Source organism: Malaclemys terrapin, chromosome 4, assembly GCF_027887155.1.
Source record: "Malaclemys terrapin pileata isolate rMalTer1 chromosome 4, rMalTer1.hap1, whole genome shotgun sequence".
Classification (NCBI taxonomy): domain Eukaryota; kingdom Metazoa; phylum Chordata; order Testudines; family Emydidae; genus Malaclemys; species Malaclemys terrapin.
In genome coordinates, this window is record NC_071508.1 from 29,808,386 (window position 1) to 29,828,318 (window position 19,933).

Genomic DNA, 19,933 nt, shown 5'->3' on the forward strand with positions numbered 1-19,933 from the left:
GTTTTTAAAATGTTTAAGAAGCTTCATTTAAAATTACATTAAAATGCAGAGCCCCCCGGACCTGTGGCCAGGACCCGGGCAGTGTGAGTGCCACTGAAAATCAGCTCGCGTGCCGCCTTTGGCACACGTGCCATAGGTTGCCTACCCCTGCTGTAGGGGATCCACCAGGATTGTGGGGGACATCACAAATGAGCTCAGGACCCTCCTGCAGTAGCTGGTGCCAAAGGAGCCAACCTGGGGGCTTTCCTGAACCCCCCTCCCATTCCTGAGTGATGGTGTGTACTGGAGGCTCTGCAGGTAGCCAGGCGTGGATGGGGGAACGGAAGAGGAAGGGATGGGGCCATGCATATCCTTCTGGGGAGCCGCTAAGCAGGGCGCTTCCTCTAGGGGTGGGGAAGAAGGGACGCAGTTAGAGGAGAAGGGGTGTGAGTTGGAGGAGTGGGGTGTCCCTTTTGGGGAGCGGCTAAGCAGGGCCTGTTCTCTAGGGTGGGGATGGCAGGCGGAGCTGGCATCCCTGTGATGAAAGCTGGTGATCCTACAGCTCTAGCAGCAGCCAGGCCTGCTGGTGCAGTGGGGTGGGTTTTGCTCCTGTGCCCTCTAGGGAAAGTCCCTGCCTCAGGGAGGCCAGGCTGGAGAGCTGGTGCTGGCTGGATCGCTCGTCCTGCTGGGCACTCTCCCTCGCTCTGAGCTCCCTTTCCCACCTGCCTTTGCTTTCAGATGCCACGGACGGTGCTGGCACTGCCTCTTGTCTCTGTTGGAGTTTGTTTATGTCCCCTTCGTTGCTCGTGCATTCCTGGGCTGAGCTGCCCGGGCAGGGCTCTCAGTCCAGTGCCAGGTTCCCAGTAACCCAACCTCCAACAGCCAAGCTGAGCTCTGATGCCCGGTGAATGGGACCTTCTTGAGTGCCATCTTCGCTACAAACTGCTGCCCAGGAGGTGGCACTCAGCTGGGGATTGACTTCTCTCTTCAGCTGAGCACCAGCCCCCCCGGTGCACAGAGCGGCTGAGCTGTGAATCTGGTTACTGGGTCACAGTGGGCACATCATTGCTGCTGTGTGGCTGCTGAGATCCCAGGGGAGCTCCCCCTGCCCAGCTGTCCCCACACAGTGTGGGCCGAGTCTGTGTTTGCACGTCTCCCTGTGCTGTGTGTCTGTCTCTGGATAGCGCCACGGGCTGTGGAAGTGACGGGGAGCTGGGGCATGGCCAGGGCCAGACACCTGCCATTGACCCCTGACCCATCTCTTCCCCCGTCCCTCCCCCAGGCTATATAAGGAGCAGAACGAGGACCTGGTGGATCATCTCCCCAAGGAGAGGGATGTGCTGCTGGAGAGAGAGTTCCAGAGGGTCACCATCTCTGGGGAAGAGACATGTGGGGTGAGTTTGCCTGGCACAAGGGGCTGCCTGCGTGGAGTGGGAACTAAGGGTTACTTGGGTTACCCTCCCTCTCTCTCAAAGACCCCAGGAGCCAGTCACTCCCCTCTGACTTGACACTAAACTGGGAGGAGTGGTAGATAGGCTAGAGGGTAGGGATAGGATACAGAGGGACCTAGACAAATTAGAGGATTGGGCCAAAAGAAATCTGATGAGGTTCAACAAGGACAAGTGCAGAGTCCTGCACTTAGGACGGAAGAATCCCATGCACTGCTACAGACTAGGGACCGAGTGGCTAGACAGCAGTTCTGCAGAAAAGGACCTAGGGGTTACAGTGGACGAGAAGCTGGATATGAGTCAACAGTGTGCCCTTGTTGCCAAGAAGACTAACGGCATTTTGGGCTGTAGAAGTAGGGGCATTGCCAGCAGATCGAGGGACGTGATCGTTCCCCTCTATGCGGCATTGGTGAGGCCTCATCTGGAGTATTGCATCCAGTTTTGGGCCCCACACTACAAGAAGGATGTGGAAAAATTGGAAAGCCCAATGGAGGGCAACAAAAATGATTAGGGGGCTGGAGCACATGACTTATGAGGAGAGGCTGAGGGAACTGGGATTATTTAGTCTGCAGAAGAGAAGAATGAGGGGGGATTTGATAGCTGCTTTCAACTACCTGAAAGGAGGTTCCAAAGAGGATGGATCTAGACTGTTCTCAGTGGTACCAGATGACAGAACAAAGAGTAATAGTCTCAAGTTGCAGTGGGGGAGGTCTAGGTTGGATATTAGGAAAACTTTTTCACTAGGAGGGTGGTGAAGCACTGGAATGGGTTACCTAGGGAGATGGTGGAATCTCCTTCCTTAGAGGTTTTTAAGGTTAGGCTTGACAAAGCCCTGGCTGGGATGATTTAGTTGGGGATTGGTCCTGCTTTGAGCAGGGGGTTGGACTAGATGACCTCCTGAGATCCCTTCCAACCCTGAGATGCTATGATTCTATGACTTGGGGCTGGATCAGAGCCAGTGCACCCTAGAGGGGAAAGGCTCCTTGTGATAGGGATTGGCTGGCTACAGGGACCTGGGGTGGGATTGGAACTGACACCCCCTGTGTGCTGTGTTGCATTCTCTGGTCTCCCTGAGCCCGCCAGTCCCCCTCTCCTCTTTGAGGTACGCTTTTCTGTGGTGGGCTTTTACTGGTGGATAGCCCGCACCACCATGTCCTCGCTGCGCTGTTAGCGCTAATCCAGCTGGTGCAGGTAGTGCAGGTATGCCGGCCCGTGCCACAGTGACATCTTCCCTTGTGGTATGGACGTGCCCTGAGACACCTCTGCCCATGTCACTGGGCACCTCGCTGTACCCGGTCTCGAGGGCTGGGCCACAGCATCTATCCCCAAATCCCCTCGTCTTGGGTGATGGGCAGTACATCTGCCCCTGAGTATTCGAGCCAGGGGCTGACCCTCCCCTCTCCAGAACCAGCAGGATCCAGTGAGATCCTTGTGGGAACCTCTTGAACCCCATTTGGGGCCACCAATCCCTGGGCCACATCCCTAGCTGATGTAAATTGGCACAGCCCCATTGGAATCAACAGAGTGATGCCAGTTTACATCAGTTGAGGATGTGGCCCATTCTTCTCTCTCCCTGTCCCCTTTCCCACTGGATCAAGGTGAATCTAAAAGTAGTTCCTAGCACAGTTCTCCTTACTGAAATAGCAATGGCTACTCATTGTCCGAGCATCTTCCCTTCCGCGGCATATCGCTGTGCAGCAGTGTGATTTGGCTAAGGAGTTCTGACCTGTACAGTGCCAGCTGCTTTCATCACATGGCTGGGAGAATTCATTGCTCCTTTATTAGCCTGTTAGTATTGCGGAAAGGGACCTGGCCCCCACCGTAACGGGCTTTACCAAACCTGCTCTAGATTGGATGTGTTCCTGTATTTAAAAGGTGAGAGGTTATTTGTGCATAATTTAACCCGTAGCAGGCAGGACAGGAAACCTGACTACAGCCCATGAGGATCAGAGAGCAAAGCTGATTGATCTAGGGAGGGAAATGCAAAGAGAAAACTGATAGCAAATGTAAATAAGCAGGTGACACTCGAATCCTCTATAAAGCATTGTTAGGAGCAAGAGGAAGTTTTAAACTATGAGGGGTTGGCTTCTCCGCTGGTGGAAATTGGTGTCGCTCCACTGACTGACCACCAGCTCAGGATCTGGCCCATGATTTTCATCTGGACAATGTCTCTAGAAACCCAGCCCACTGTGAGCCTGTTCTAACACCCGCTGGAGTCAGCAGGGCCTGGATCCTCAGAGGAATTTAGGTAACTCCCCAATGGAATCAGATGCCTAAATACCTTTGAGGATCTGGACCCAGGAGCCTTTAATTTCTGTGGTCTTTGGATCAGATCCTATGCGTGCAAGCGCGTGCACGTGTGCACACACTAGTAACAGGAGCTCGCCAGGCCATGCAGCCCTGTGGTCTTAGGGTGTGTTTACATGGCGAGCAGCAGCCCGTGCCAGTGCATCAGAGTCCCGGTCGGCAGGGTTCGCCGGGCCCACGCTATTGCCCTAAAGCATCTGGGTAGAGATTTGGGCTCTGAAGCCTAGGGAGGAGGGTGGGTTTCAGAGCCTGAGCGCCAGCCCAAATGTCTACACAGCTAGTTTTTGTTAGGGGGCTTATTCCTTCACCCTCTCACTTCCCTGGTCCTTCTCGCATGAACAGAGAGCAACAATACCCGAAGTCCAAAGACGCAAACAATTCAATGTTTATTGGGGTGAACTTCCAGCAAGCAGGATTCCAGTTTCCTTCCTCAGTGTCCCCCTTCCCAGCTCTGACACCACAGAGCCATCCCTGTTCCCATTCCCACCTTAGCAAAACATGATTCCAATTTCCCCACCCCCATTTCCTGTTCCCATTCCCCCCTTACTTCCTGATTGACTGCAGACTATATAGTAAAACTTGAGTTCTGCTTAGCTATACCTTAACCAATCATTTTACTGAAATTTAACTAACCAATCCTAACATACTGTAACATGGTTATTTAATCAATTATATCCCACCACCTTAATTGGTTTACACCTAACAAAATTAATTATACAGCAGACAGAAACAATTACAGAACCAGACAGAGACCATGCAAATAAACATACAAAACAATACAGAAGTGAGAATTTTACATCCCAGCTATTGATAAGTGAGTTCTTACCAGACAGAAAACTATCAACCTAAGTTTGCTTTTACATCTTCCTTTCTCTGGAGGTGATAGGAATATCAGGGCAGAATTGTGTTCCTAACAGCCCAATAGCACCTTATTTCCATGTGACTAGTTTGGAATGTGAGGATGTGACCGTTCACTTCTCAGCTTATGGCTGCCTCTGCTCCTTCGCCAAAGGCCTTAGCCTAAGAACAGAGCCTCAGACTGTCACAGTACGAGAAGGCCCTTTCACAGACAGTGATTTTGATTCTCTTTTATACCTCTATAACTAGCTAAGTGATAAGAATACACCTAAATTCTTAAAGTATAGGCCTTTACAGACAGGCCTGAATATCTATATCCTAACAGTTTTAGCACTGGAGTGTGAACCCCGTGGACCCAAGCCCGTGGACCTGAGCTCTGAGACTCGCTGCTTACTGTGTAGATGGACCCTAAGTGACTTTGCAATGGTACGCTCCAGGAAGTGAAACGGCTAGTGGGCCTATTGCCTTGGCCTTTCTCTAGCCCTTTCCCCCTCCTCCCCTGCGAGGCTCAATGTACTAATGCTGGTAAAGCACAGGCACCGTGGGTAGAAAAGAGCAATGTATTGTGATTTGTGTAGCCAGTACAATCCCTCCGCTACTCAGCATCCTGCAGGACTGCGTGATTCCTGTTTCTCTTCCTGATCCTCTAATTCCTCATCTCCCATCACCTTTGGCTTGTTGGCTGTGGGCTCGATCTGCCTCTGAACGTGCCAGGCAGAAAACGTGGACAGCGAGCTGAAAAGGACAGCAGATAGGAAGTTAGAGCATCCAGGGAGAGTCTGCAAAGCCCCAGGGGCCAGAACATCTTCTGGCGGCACGTCTATAACGTACACAGTCTTTGCAAGGGAGATCGCACGCCTGTCTGGCAGCGCATCTGTAACATGTACGCTCTCTGTGTGGGAGATCGCATGCCTATCCAGCAGCACGTCTATAACATGTACGCTCTCAGCGTGGGAGATCGGCCGCACCCCGGCAGCATGACTGTAATGTGTACACTCTCCACGTGGGAGCTCGCACGCCTGTCCAGCAGCGTGTTTATAACATATACGCTCTTTGTGTGGGAGATCACCCGGCAGTGTGTCTATAACGTGTACGCTCTCAGCATGGGAGATCGCACGCACGCCAAGCAGCGCGTCTGTAATGTGTACGCTTTCTGCGTGGGAGATCGCCTGGCTCTCCGCAGCGTGTCTATAACATGTACGCTCTCTGTGTGGAGATCACTCACTTGCACACACATCCATGATGGGAACGTTAAACTGCCAAGGCAGCGTCGCCGTTGCAGCCTCAGCCACGCGCCTTCCTGCTCATTCACAAGATTCCTGGTGCCCGTCCAGATGACTCCCCAGCCAGCGATAGATGCGGCGGCAGCGTTTCCCTCTGTGTGGGTGTGTTACACACTTGGGAGGATGTGGCTGTACACAAATCCTCACGTGCAGCAGAGACGGAGTGGGCGTTTGTGCCCAGCAGGCTGCAATAATACAAGGAGTGGAGCGGCGTCTTGGGGGAGGGGAAGAGAGCTCCCCCTGCACGTCTCTCTCCCACTTGCTGCTGGCCTAGGGCTGGGACTGATGTCTCCTGGGCCAGGCAGGCTTTGGTCTTACGCCTTCAGCAGGCTCCCCTGCTACAGGAGAAGAGTAGATGGTGATTGGAGCTGAGGATGTGGAAACACGCCCTCTTTCCTCTCTGCCCTCAAGTCTCCCATCCGCGGGATCCTTAGCCCCCTCTCATCTCCTTGGTTGAGGCCCGAAGAAGAGAGTTCATTTTCAGGCCACAGCTCCTGTACATCCTCCCAGGCTGGCTCAGCACCAGGATCCAAGGAAGGGACCCAGGCAGGGGGAGGCACCGCATCCCAGCACGACTCCTGCAGTAGGGAGGCTGATGGCTTCTGTCTAGGGTGGCCGAGGAAAACCCTAAGATAGGAAATGAAGAGGTGACCAGTTGGGTCTGGTAGTTCCGAAAATCCTTGACAAGGACGTGTGTGTGTGTGTGTGTGTGTGTGTGTGTGTGTGTGTGTGTGAGAGAGAGAGAGAGAGAGAGAGATCAGTGAAATTAAAAGATAACATTATAACATAGTAAGAGTTTCATCCTTTTTAAAATATTATTTTAAATCCACCAGGTATGTTAACCTGCAGAACTTGCTGCTGCAGGATATTACTGAAGAAAACCTGCTTCCAGATCCCAAACCTGCTGATCATTTTTTAACCCTTTACATATGAGCAAGATTTTCCCTCCTCCCCATGGGGAAAACTCAGGCCCTATTCTAGCCCCTTAAAGCACTGGCATTCACATCTTTCCTCATGCCCCATAGGATGGATCCTCCCAGACCTCAGTTTGGGGCATGGATCATGTTCATCCATGGAAACCTGCCCAGGCTGGTTCCAAGCCGTGGGCCTGACCCTGGCTAGAGCCCGTGTCTCCTCTTTGCCCTCCAGGTGCCTTTCACAGACCTGCTAGATGCAGCCAAGAGCGTGGTGAAGGCACTGTTCATCCGGGAGAAGTACATGGGGCTCTCCCTGCAGAGCTTCTGCAAGACCACCGCCCGCTTCTTGGAGGAGCTCTCTGGGAAACCGCTGGAGACCCGGTTCTATGAGGAGATCCCAGAGACCCCCGTGGCTGCAGGTGAGGCCAGGGCTGCGGTGGGCAGAGGAGCAATGAGTGGCAGGGTAAACCCCGAGGTGCCTCAGGGTGGGAGCACGATGGATGGCTAGGAGACGGTGGGCTGGTGGGGAGCTGAGCAGGGCTCCGTAGATCCGTTCCCATGAGGCTGCAGAATGGACTCCTGGAGGAGTGGGGGAGAGGGGAAGAAGCCTCATCCCTTGGAACAGGGGTCCCCAACGCGGTGCCCGCAGGCGCCATGGCACCCACTGGGGCATCTAAGTGCGCCCGTGTACTGGCGGCGGACGAGCATCAGCCAAAATGCTGCCGAGAAGCAGCGTCATCCAGAGGCGTCGCTGCCGAAATGCTGCTGATTTTCAGCGGCATTTCGGCGGCGACGCCTCTGGATGACGCTGCTTGGCAGCATTTCGGCAGAGACGCCTATTGATGTTGCCGCTTGGTCGTCTGGCGCCCGCCAGACTAAAAAGGTTGGGGACCACTGCCTTGGAACAATCCTGCCCAGGAGTGGGGGAGCAGGGTGTCGAGCTAGCTTTCGTCTCACTGGGTGACCCGCCCCTTCCCCACCTGCTGGCACTTGCATCCTGGTCATGCTCTCCCTACCCCCGTTCATTCAAAGGGGGTGGTCGGAGGGGGCATTGTGTGAGGGGAGTCGGATGGGGGGCCCTGAGGGAGGAGGGTCCCTGGTGGGGGAAGGGGCAAAAGTCTGGATTGCGAGATGGAGGGAGTCCCGGGGGGGAGGGGGCGGCATTGAGCAGGCGAGTGACATATCTGGACTGGGGAGTCCTGCTCTCAGGCCCCCCCGCCTTTGCCGAAGACTCTGATGCCTTGTCCTGGGGCTCCACGAGGGACCTAGTCCCAGGTTAGCGCTAGGTGCTGTCCAGACCCCAACCCAGTATGAACGCTCCCTGCGCTGCTGCTCCTCCTGTTTGCAGATGCTCCTGTGCACCCCCCATTCACAGACCAGCACCCCTACGAGACCTGCCTCCCTGAGGCCATGCCGGCCGACCTGGGCTTCGGCCTCAGGATGGTCAGCGGCGTGATCCACGTCTACACCAAGCGCGATGTCGTGGACAGGTGAGGGAGGGGGAAGCACAGGTGGGAGGGCTTCTGGGCATGAACCCAGGTGTAACCTGGGTGCCTGGCACGGCGAGGAGCAAGGGCTGCGGGGTCTGAAAGGAGCCAGGTCTGTACTGGAGAAGCAGCCTCTTTGGGGCACGTGGAATGAGAGTCCTGCCCATGGGGCCCAATCCCATCCCTTCCCAGCAGGCTCTCCGAGGCACTGCATTGCGTGGCACGTGCAGTGCCCCTTTTGTGTCTGGATACCAAGTGCCCTTTGCCTTCTGCCTTCCTGGGGCTAACCTGGGGCCAGCAGGGTGGCCTTCCCTGGCCATCTCTTTGGGGTTTCTTCCTCTCATTCACCCCACTTCTGCAAGCCTTGCTGGCCGGCTTTCCTCAGGTCACACAGAGAGCCAGGGACAGAGCCCAGCCCCTGGTCTTAGCCCAGGCTCTAACAACCGAGCGGCACTGCCTCTCGTGGGAGGAATAATATTATTCAGAGGAGGTTTTTTATTACATTGCATCGAAAGATCCCAGGGAGCACTATGAACTGTCACTTCACTTAGCATCTAAGGGCAGCCACCTCTGGGGTGGGTGTAGCTGCTGCTTAACAGCCTCCAGCAACACTACCCAATGGGGGCTGGGAGGGAAGGTGACAAATAACACTACCACTTGAAATGGCTTGAGGGTTTGGGGAGATGGTTGGAAACAACCCCTGTGAATGGGGCCTGGGGCACTGGATTAACTCCCCTGCCCTTGTGAAAGAGATCTGAATTGCAGGGCAGTGCCCTAGCCATGGAGCTATGGGGTACTCTGGGTGGGGCTTTCTCTGTCTCTCCTCTGGAGCTTGGCCACCTTGTAAATAGTTTCTGGAGCAGGGACTTGACCTTGGGTCTCCCACATGCCACCTGGGTGCCCTGTCCTGAGCTGCTCCCTTTCCCTGCCCCCATGACTGTGCATGCCATGTCGGTGTGACCGACCCTGTGCTGTCTCCTCCCACAGGAGCACAGAGCTGGACCTGCCGTACCCCGACCTGCAAGAGTTCATCGCCGACATGAATGTCTTGATGGCTCTGATCATCAATGGCCCCATGTAAGCAGAGCAGCTTCCCTTCCTGCCCGCTTCTCTGGGGCTGCACAGCTTAGGCAGCTGCTCCCACCCATGAAGCTGCCTGGCCCCTCTGTTGGGCTGGCTGCTGCACCGTTACAGCTACAGAGTTGAACCAAGGGCCACTTCGTGTGTGAATGGGACTGGTCCAGCCTCAGGCTGCAGGCAGTACAAGATGCCCCCTCTTCAGACTACAGCCCGAGAGTTGCAGTTAATAACACCAAGGCCACAGAGTGGCAGAGCCAGGGGTCAAACCCAGGGCTCCTGGGTCCTAGTCCACTGCTCTACTCACTAGGCAACCACTGCCCTGCAGTGAAGGGGGTTTAGGCCCAGGGGCTTGTGAACAGAGACCCCAGATCCATCACCTGTTCCCTTGTCCAGAAAATCCTTCTGCTACCGGCGGCTGCAGTACCTGAGCTCCAAGTTCCAGATGCACGTCCTACTCAACGAGATGAAGGAGCTGGCGGCTCAGAAGAAGGTCCCCCACCGGGACTTCTACAACATCCGCAAGGTACTATCAGGGCCGGAGCCTACCCCAGCCCTGTGTTCCCTGAGGCATCATCCCATGCAGCCAAGCAAATTCCTCGCTGGTCTGATTGCCCTAGGGAGGGAGGTCCTCTGTCCCCTGGCTTGGGCAGCAGCACTGCCAGCTCCTCCCAGCTTGCAGGGACCACCTGCATCAGCCCCTGTGGCCCAGTCGGTTCCTGTCCTCTCTGCTGTGCTGAGGCCATGAGCACCTTCCCACTGAGACTGAGACCCATCAGGCAGTGACGGCTTTCAGGTCCTGCTGACCTCGACTTGGGTTCCAACCTAGTGGTCAAGGGCTCCTGCTCCCGGCCCATGCTTGTGGGAGGGCTGGGGTCTTGGGCCCTGGGCCTTGGTCACGTGTGTCCCTCCCCCCGCACAGGTGGACACGCACATCCACGCCTCATCCTGCATGAACCAGAAGCACCTGCTGCGCTTCATCAAGCGCACCATGAAGAAGCACCTGGACGAGATCGTGCACGTGGAGAAGGGCAAGGAGCAGACCCTGAAGGAGGTCTTCGAGACCATGAACCTCACGGCCTATGACCTCAGCGTGGATACACTGGACGTCCATGCGGTACGCTGCCCTAGGGAGGTGCTCCAGCTCTGCTGCCCTCTGGGGATGGCCTCCTTTGCTCTGGGCAGGACTGTGGCTCCCACCTGGGATGTCGGGAAAAGATGCAGCACAGGAAAGCAAACCCATTCTGGGTAGAACCTGCCCCACTGTGCTCCCCAAGGGACCCGGCTCCTGATGGCTCCCGCACCCCATGCCTGCTCAGGCCAGATCCCCCGCTGTCCCAGCACTGGCCTGCAGGGACGTCCTGCGGCTGAGGCTCAGCCCCATGGCCTTTGCTGAGCTGAATGATGGATCCTCTCTGTGAGACCTGGGCAGCTGGGGCCCCCTCGGAGGAAAAGATGTCAGGTCTGGGGGAGAAGGTGCTGGAGGCAGGGGATGCTCGCCCTTGCCATGGGATGGGCACTCAGAGGATGGGTCTTTGAAGACTTGCTCTGGTGGGAGCCAGGGAGGGACAGTGGGGTCACTGGGCTGGGACTGCACGTGCTCCTCTCCTGGCTGCCTGTGCGCTGACGTGTCCCTCTGCCCCGGCGGCAGGACCGTAACACCTTCCACCGCTTTGACAAGTTCAACACCAAGTACAACCCCATCGGGGAGTCCATCCTGCGCGAGATCTTCATCAAGACGGACAACCAGGTCTCGGGAAAGTACTTCGCTCACATCATCAAGGTGAGAGCCTCCTCTGGGCCTGTGCTCCCAGAAGGGGCATCCTCCGGGCCCTGGCATCTTTGCCACCCTGCTGCGGAGACCGACCCCGCTTGCCTTCACCTGCCAAGCCCCCCTGAGCAGGCAGCCTAGGAAGGAAGCCAAAGGCCAATTCTGTCATGGGGGCAGGGTCACCAAGGGCTAGTGCAGCCTGGCAACAGTGCCTCCTTCTGTCTCTTGCTTGATCCTGCTGGTGAACAGTGAGTGGATTTAGTGTCCGGGCTGCTCAGTCTTGTTGACAAGTTTGCAAAGCCGGGTGTCGGGGAACAGCAGTGTAGAGATGGGGGTCTCAGGGTGGAAACAGAGCTAAACAGAGACTGTTTGAGGGAGCGGGGAGTGCGGGATCCAGAGAAGAGAACCTCCTGGGGGTGAAAATGTGTGCACGCGGAGGGTGAAGGGCATATAGGATGTGCCCAATTTGGGGCTGGCTGTCTCCCCAGTGAAGCCTGTGTGTGTGTGTGTGTGTGTGTAAGAGTCTCGTGTTTCACGAGCGGCACTTGGGGGTCTTACATCACTGTAGCGTGCCCACGCATGCCTTTGATTTGGGAGGCAAAATGTGCAGACGTCCGCGTTGCAAGGCCAGGCGCACACTTGCATCGCTGTTTTGCAAGCTGAGGCGTGCACAAGCATGTGTGTCTCCCTGTGTCACATGTGCGTGTGTCTCCTCATGTCTCACGAGCCAAGGTGTGCGTTTCCCGAGCCAGCCCTCTGGCTGGGAGGGCACTTCTCGCGGCGAACGTGCCTGTTGCCCTCTCCGCAGGAGGTGATGTCTGACCTGGAGGAGAGCAAGTATCAGAATGCGGAGCTGCGGCTCTCCATATACGGCCGGTCACGGGACGAGTGGGACAAGCTGGCCAAGTGGGCCGTGAGCCACAAGGTGCATTCCAACAACGTGCGTTGGCTGGTGCAGGTGCCACGCCTCTTGTGAGTAGTCTCTGTCTGCAGGGCTGGAGCAGCGGGGGGGGGGCCTCCAGACAGAGCTGGTCATGTGGGCTTCGTGCCAGGGACCGACCCTTCCAACCAAGGATGACAACGATGATTCTTTGTATTCCAGTAGCCCTGCTCTGGGGCCTGGGCTTGGCTAAACCTGGACAGTCCAGGAGCTCCCTAGTGGGGCAGTGTCCTGACCCAAGTGGGAGGGGATCCAGCTGGAGGGGGAGCCATCCTGCATCTCCAGGCAGGCGTCAGGCTCATTGGGAAGCCTGGTTCCAGGGCTCAGGAGCTGGGTGAACCAAGCAGAGGAATGGATGGGACTGGGGGAGGCAGCAGGATGAGGGAGCCTGGAAGGGTGGGAACTGACAACTGAGTGTGGGGCAGAGAGAGGAGGAATCAGGCTCCAGGGTCTAGAAGAATCCTACGACCATTGGCCCAGGGCTAGTGGCCTGATGCCCTGCCCTGTGTAAATCAGGACTAGCCCCATTGAATTCGGGAGCAGGATCTGGTCCCAAGAAGCGAGCTGCCGAGCTGGCCATGGTGGGGAGGAGTCCCGGTTTGAGCCTGCCCTCGGGTGGGGGCCCTCTCTGTCTCTCACAGCGATGTGTACCGCACCAAGAAGCAGCTGGCCAACTTTCAGGAGATGCTGGAGAATATTTTCCTGCCCCTCTTCGAAGCCACCATCCATCCTGCCAGCCACCCAGAGCTACACCTCTTCCTGGAGCACGTGCGTGCCACCCACAGGGCTTGGGGACTGGGTTGGATTGAGCTGGGGATGGCAGGGCGAGCAGGGAATGGCCGGCACAGGCCCATGTGTGTGGCATAGTTGAGTGCTTCTGTGGGGTGACAGGGGCCTTCTTGGGGAGGGTAACATGCCAGATCTGAAATCCATCAAGCTCCTGCTTCTGTGGTGCCCTGCCCCTGACCTGGGCACATCAGTCCTTCTTCGGCCAGCTGGGGTGTGGGGTCTGTAGTCACCCAGGAGGGGACAGTACTGCCTCCAGTAGGGGTGCCTTGGGAAGGAGCCGTGGGTCCTCCTGCCCTGAGCCGTGCGCTTCTCCTCCGGCTTCTCACGCTCCCCTCCCCACGGCAGGTGGATGGCTTTGACAGCGTGGATGACGAATCCAAGCCAGAGCATCGCATCTTCAACCAGGACAGCCCCCTGCCCGGGACCTGGGTTGAAGAAGACAATCCGCCCTACTCGTACTACCTGTACTACATGTACGCCAACATGACGGTGCTGAACCACCTGCGCAGGTAGGAGACCCCCCGAGGGGGGAGGAGTCATCTGTGCAGGTAGAGGGAGCCCTCTCGCCCCGCCTGGCCCATCCCCATGGCACTGGGGGGGTCACCTGGCAATTCTGGGCAGGTTGCAGGGACCCATGGAGGACATTGCTAATCCAGCTGTTCGTGTCCTGCCAGGGGGCTGTCCGTTACACCATTTTGGCTGTGGAGTGCCCCCTTGTGGCTGGGGCATTACACAGCAGGGTGTCGGACACCTTTTAGAGTGCAGGGTCTGTCTGGGGATTCCCTATCCAGGAGAGCCCGCTCCTGGTGGTTGCGTTCAGGTGGCGCGGTTCCCGGCATCCCCTGCCCCCGTGGCTCCCTGGCTCACGTGCTGTGGGTCCGTGCCCACCACAGGCAGTGACCAGTCGCTGACCTGCCTTTGGCAACCTCTCTGCAGGAAGAGGGGCTTCCACACCTTTGTCCTGCGCCCTCACTGTGGGGAGGCGGGCCCAATCCACCACCTGGTGTCAGCCTTCATGCTGTCGGAGAACATCTCGCACGGGCTGCTGCTCCGCAAGGTAAGAACCCAGAGAGCTGCGCCCAGGGGGAACTTGGCAGTTGGTTCTGTCGGGTACCGAGCAACCGGCGACCCTGACACACCAGCAGAGCACGGGACAGGAGCAGGCAGGGGGCTGAGATGGCTGCATCTCCATCATGGCAGGTCTTGGAGAAGGCCCTTGGCTGGTGGGGAGCCCGGATACCATGGTGATGGGCACGTTAAGAGAACTTAGCTTGGTTAGGGTCCTACAAGTGCCAGGACAGAGGGACAGCCCTGGAATTCTAGCATGCCAGCGGGAGAGCTTCCTAGCCACCATGGGGGGTCTGATCCTGGGGCTCCGAGGTGGGGTGGGGAAAAGTCGGGTTCTGAAGGGATCCTGTTAACCACGCTGTCTCCCGGCTCGTCCTGGCCAGGCGCCTGTGCTGCAGTACCTCTACTACCTAGCCCAGATTGGCATCGCCATGTCCCCGCTCAGCAACAACAGTCTCTTCCTGAGCTACCACCGCAACCCATTGCCCGAGTATCTGTCCCGCGGCCTGATGGTCTCGCTCTCCACTGATGACCCCCTGCAGTTCCACTTCACCAAGGTGAGCGAGTCGCGGCGCGCAGGGCTGAGACCCCAGCTGCCCCAGGCAGCTCTGCAAAGCGCCATCTGGGGGCCCTGTGTAGCACTCAGGGAGACACCAGCAGCCTGCGGAGGGACTGGGAGGAGAGCAGCAGCCAACGATTGGGGGGTGGAAGACACTGACCTTTGGGGAAAGATGGAAAGAGCTGCATGTGTCTAGCTTGGCCCAGGGTGGTAGCTGGGGGCATGAGACCAGCCTTGGTGTGCCTGTAGGCTGTGACACCAAGACTCGGGAGGGGTTGGAAGTGGCACAAGGATTCATCCCTAGGGTGAAAGAGGTGAGGGGACCCTTCCTGCCAGGGAATGGGCTGGGGCCCCTGTTTTGTGTCCTAGAGCAGTGGCGGCGCTGCTGACTGGACCCCACAGCTCTCTGCCGGCTCCGGCATGGGCGTGCAGACAGGGCCGGGCACTGGGGGAGGTCGGGGTGTTTAAAGCAGGGCGTAGGTTTTGTTGCAGCTGCTGGAGGGGAAGCCAGAGGTCCCCAGCGATGTTGCTTTAATGTAAGCCGGCCCAGCTGGTGAAATCGCACCTTTCTGCGGCAGGGCTAAGGGACTCCTGCAGGTGCTGCAGTGAGAGCAGAGACTGGGCCGCGCGCTGAGTCTGGGGGAGAGGTGGGGAGCTGACCTGGGTTTTGGTTCAGGCCCCAGTCAGGCTGGAGGGGGCCTGGCTGCAAGCAGCTCCCTGTGCTGTGATGGGGGAGACGCTGCTCCCAGGCCCCCAACTCGTTCCCAGATTTCTGTCTGCCCTGCCTTTGGCAACAAGTCCAGCTCCAGCCAGCTGGGGGACTGTGCCCTGCCCCCAGACCGGGATTCCTCTGGCTCCAGTGCCAGTCCCCGGTGGGTGAAATGCCAGGGAAGCTGGGACTATCGCTGCCCTTTCCCCTCCATTGTGGGCCCATTCAGGGTCAGGACTCCCCCCAGTCTCCTGGCCGCTGGGCTCGGTTGTGCAGGCCACGCAGTGCGTGCAAACAGGAGATGCACGTGCCGAGGCCCCCGAGGAGAGGCGTGTGGGGTGGAGGTGGGTGCAGAACTCTCCCCGCCTGCAACCGGCTGTGCTCACCAACCTCATCTTTGGGCACGAGGAGCCCTCCTGCTGCCCCCTCGTGGGAAGCGTCTGCATTGCGGTTTCCCTTTCAGGGCCCGGTCACCGCTGGTGCTAAGTGGGCCACCAGCCCCAGCAGAGAGGCCAGGGACTGAGCTGCTGCCCCTCAGCCCTGGAGGGGCCCCGGGCAGGGGCTCACAGGGCAGGGCAGTGTGGAGGAAGCATGCCGGGGTGCCGCCCATGCCAGCTGTTGGCCACAGCGATCAGCAGCCCCCCCTCCCACGCTCTCCTGCCCAGCTGCAGGTGGGTATGGGGTGAGAGGCTGCTCCAGGGAGCTGGCTGCTGGGGGGGGCAGCGTGGGCCGGTCTGACACGGCCATGCCGTTGCAGGAGCCCCTGATGGAGGAGTACAGCATCGCCACGCAGGTGTGGAAGCTCAGCTCCTGCGACATGTGCGAACTTGCTCGCAACAGCGTGCTCATGAGCGGCTTCTCCCACAAGGTAACGCTGGGGTCCCTCACCCCCCAGCAGGGCCCCTTCTGCTCCGAGAGCCCAGCACGCATTCAAAGCCTGGGCCGCTCAATACTGTGCAGGCCACGCTGAGGAACCTCAGCAAGTTCCTGCCCCCAGCCTGGCGTTAGGGGGCGCTGTGCTCTGTACCCTACACCCCTCATCTCCCATCCCCACCGCCTGGCGATAGGGGCGCTGGCTCTGTACCCCGCCCACACCCCGTCTCCTGCACTGCCGCAGAGGGAACTGTGGTGCTGGAGGGGAGGTCCTGTCGAGCAGCACACGCTGCTTCTGTCAGAGTCAGTGCCGCAGCGCGGTGCCAGGGGCTCTCTGCTTCCGGAGCTGCACTGGCTTTCAGGCGAGACACAAACCAGAGGCTGGGACCTTTAGTGACTGTTACAGAGCCGTTGGCCAGATTCCAGCTCTGGCTATTCCATGCCTGCTCCATGAATCCTCCCGTCTGTTGGGAGTCTTGTTCACTCCCCAGCCGTGACTGTTGCATAGCATTGCTATGCTCTGTTATATGACTGCTGCTCCCCACCCCAGAGGTGACTGCATTTCAGCAGCCAGCATGTGATCCAGCATGCTGAAAGTTCCATCCTGAGACCTCCTGACCATCTGTCTCCGCCCTCTTTCCCAGGTGAAGAGCTACTGGCTGGGACCCAATTACCTGAAGGAAGGGTCTGAGGGGAACGACATCAGACGCACCAACGTGCCGGACATCCGGGTGAGCTACCGCTTTGAAACGCTGTGCCAGGAGCTGACGCTCATCACACAGGCCGTGCAGACGGCAGAGCTGGAGACCATCCAGGAAGAGGACTCCCTGATCATGAGCTCCAGCCTGGGCACGCAGTGAAGGACACTGGTCTGGGCATTCCCCCCCAGGTGCTCTCCCCCCGGGGGGCTGGCCTGGCGCATGAGAATCCCCTGCTGCCTTTCGTAGCATCTGCGCTCCTGGCCCTGGGGATCCTGTCCGTTCCCAGGCGTTGGGTTCGCTGCATTCCCCTTTGCTTGGTGTTTCCCTGAAGAAGGGGCTCGTTCTCTTTCCTTAGTGGCTGCCCTTGGGAACGGGCTGGGGCTGTTTTAGTTGGTTGCTTTGGGTTGTTAGTTTTCTTTTGGGTTTGTTTGTTCTGCCTATTTTTTTTTTAACTCCTGCTGGACTCTAGCGTGAGGGTCTGTGGGGCCGTTTGGAGGCACTAGTGCAGAGGGAGCTGGGTGGCAGGCCAGGAGCGTGGATCCTGGCACCATGGGGAGAGGAGACACAAGGGGGTTGGCGTGCAACTGCACAAGCTCGGTGAGAGGCTTGGAGGCACTAGTGTGCTGGCATGAACGCACACGTGCTCTGGTACGCGTTGAGGGCTGGCGCCCCTCTCTCTTGGTAGGGTGCGCGTGTGGGGGGTGGCTGGAGCATGGTGCTCTGGGCAGGTGCCACTCTCAGCGTGGCTTGTGTTATGCCGGGAAAGGTGTGGCCTTGAGATTGTCAGTCCAGTGAGTTCTGTGGCTGGAGCTGTAGCCATGAGGGCAGGTGGCTGAGAGCTAGGCTTTGCCCTTGCCCAGTACTCCAGCCTGCCGCAGCCGTGCCCCCTACCCCACGCGGCTGTGCTCTATAGGGCTGCCTGGGCCACAGTCTTTTTAAATAAAGGAGGATCCACCCTCCAAATTCCTCAAACTGTGATGCCTGAAGCCTCAGCCCCAGGTGAGTGGCTTGGGCCTGTGCCCGGCCTGCGGGTCCTGCCCTGGGTTGGCATGGGGGGGAAGGCCAGGGGGCAGGGCCAGAGGTATTTTTAACTCCGTACGCATCTGGTGTCAGTCTGAGCATTTCTCTGTCAGCTGCAAGGGAGGGCCCTGGGCATCTTTATTAACCGTCTAGCTCCTGGGAACCGCCCAGTCAGGGCAGTCACAGCCAGCCTAGTCTCTCGGGGGCAGTTCCCTTGGGAGACCCCGGAAGCTCCCCGGCAGCAGTAGGGAGCGAGGCGCCAGTTGCCTGTGCCTGGTGCCCAATTTTGTCTGTGTGCGTCAGGCTGCAGAACCGTCCTCCCCGACGCGCTGCTTCATGGCTGTCCCCATCGCCTGCTTAGCCACCACGGCGCCACCCACTCCCCGCCTGCTCTGCTCCCGTGCATCAGGTCCCGGCTGTGGGCTTGCAGAGTGCTCTGTGGTCGAGTCCGTATGGCATTACCCAGAGGGGTCCTAGATCTGACGGGCTCCTCCCCTGCCACCTCTGTTCTAGCCTCCTGGACTACCGAGAGGGATGTTGCCAGTGTCCCGGGGTTGTGGGAGGAACCATCGCTGGCCCCCATGGAACAGATCCAGACCATGTGCCCCCAATCCCGTGATGGCTGTGGGGAAGGGAGGCCCTACCTGCTCTGCTGGGGTCGGTGAGGAGCTCAGCCCCACAGGTCCCCTTGAAGTGAAGTTTTTATGGGTGGGAAGTGACCCCTTCACTGGGGAGGGGCTGGCTGTACGCGGCAGGGGCCAAAGCTGTCGGGAGCAGAGTCAGTCAGCGCTGCCCACCATGCCCTAGGAACAGGCCCCTGGACTCTGTGCCCTTGTGACTCCCCTCTGCATTCGGGTCCCATGTAGCCAATACGGCTAGGGAGCCCTGGCACCATGCCCATCTCACTGCCATGATGAAAGATCAGGGCGTCGCGTATGGGTGGGAGGTTCCCTGCTCCCAGTGGCTCCTGGGAGCAGCCCACCATGCTGGGGCAAAGCTCAGCTCCCTCCCCTCTTAACTCTGGTCATAATCACTGCCTGGGCCCGTATGGGTGAGGTGCTCCCCTCCTCCGTCCATTCCCGTCCCCTTGCTCCTCCCCACATGCCCACCCAGCCCAGGGGACAGTCCTCACCCAACTCCCTCCAGGGCTCTTGGGTCAGCTGGACTTGTTCCCCCAGAGCGCCGGTCACAGCAGGCTGCTCCCATTTTGACCCATGAGGGGCTGTCAGCCAATTCCAGCAGCCATACCCTAGCCACTGGCCTAGCTGATGGCACCCTGGGCAGAGCGAATGTCTTGGGGGGCCCAGGCCCTGTCCCAGAGCACTCATGGTGGGGCTGGTCTATGGGGGATAGGAGCTCTCCATCCATGTTAGTCCCGCCCCTGTGCCCCTTACCTGGGGTCCTGGTGCTGGAAGCTCTGAGGAGCCGTCGCTGCACTGCAGGCTCTGGCCAGTGCTGGTGCACAGAGCAGTGCGGATCAAAACCGCAAGCAGGGTCCAAAGCCGAGGGACTCTGCAGATCCTGGCTAAGGAGTGGGAGCGGGGACCATCTGCCCAGTGGCCGGGTTTATCAGTAGGGGATTATCCACTATACTCACCCTGCTTCACCGGAGCCTGTCCCGGTTCTCTGTGCTGCCTAGACGGAGAAAGTTTTGATTTCTGTGTACCTTAAAGCTGTCTCTTACCCTCCCACTCACCCTGTGGTGTCGCCACGTTGTTCGATGAAACAGCTGACGCACGGTCGTTGTTCTCCGGTGTCATGTCAAAAAAGAGCATGATCAATAAATACAAATTATTTAAGTAAACTCCCGGGGTGTGTGTGACTCCCTGAGCTGGGTGGGGACATGGGAGCTGCCTTCAGACTCAGGTTTCACTGCTTATCACTGTGCTGATTTCTACGTGCAAATGGCTGCAGGGGCTGTGAATCACTAATAATGCTCAGGCCTCGCTGTGGCTCTGGCTCCCAATTGCCTTCCAAACCTGAGATTAATGCCCTGTGGGATGGGTTATTACTCCTCATCTTACAGATCAGAAAACAGGCACAGCCCGAGTCAGCGGCACCCAGGCATCCCAGCTCCCACTGCCCTGCTCAATTCAGCTCATGCTCATGCTCATGCATGGTCCTTGGAGAGCTCAGAGCTTTCCCTA

General features: G+C 58.1%; 1 protein-coding gene across 7 annotated transcripts in view; it reads left to right on the top strand.

Annotated features, from left to right (window-relative positions):
• AMPD2 (adenosine monophosphate deaminase 2) overlaps nt 1–19,590 on the top strand; it is a 42,726-nt gene extending 23,136 nt beyond the window's left edge. For all 7 annotated transcript variants that reach the window (XM_054026356.1, XM_054026355.1, XM_054026353.1 and 4 more), the window contains 14 exons: nt 1,262–1,373; nt 7,025–7,211; nt 8,141–8,282; nt 9,267–9,356; nt 9,753–9,882; nt 10,279–10,473; nt 11,008–11,139; nt 11,936–12,099; nt 12,709–12,835; nt 13,202–13,365; nt 13,793–13,913; nt 14,308–14,481; nt 15,950–16,060; nt 16,710–19,590. In XM_054026356.1, the coding sequence (XP_053882331.1) occupies nt 1,262–1,373; nt 7,025–7,211; nt 8,141–8,282; nt 9,267–9,356; nt 9,753–9,882; nt 10,279–10,473; nt 11,008–11,139; nt 11,936–12,099; nt 12,709–12,835; nt 13,202–13,365; nt 13,793–13,913; nt 14,308–14,481; nt 15,950–16,060; nt 16,710–16,925 (2,065 nt within the window). In that variant the 3' untranslated portion in view covers nt 16,926–19,590. The remainder of the gene's footprint in view (nt 1–1,261; nt 1,374–7,024; nt 7,212–8,140; nt 8,283–9,266; nt 9,357–9,752; nt 9,883–10,278; nt 10,474–11,007; nt 11,140–11,935; nt 12,100–12,708; nt 12,836–13,201; nt 13,366–13,792; nt 13,914–14,307; nt 14,482–15,949; nt 16,061–16,709) is intronic.
• Nucleotides 19,591–19,933: the final 343 nt, after the last annotated feature.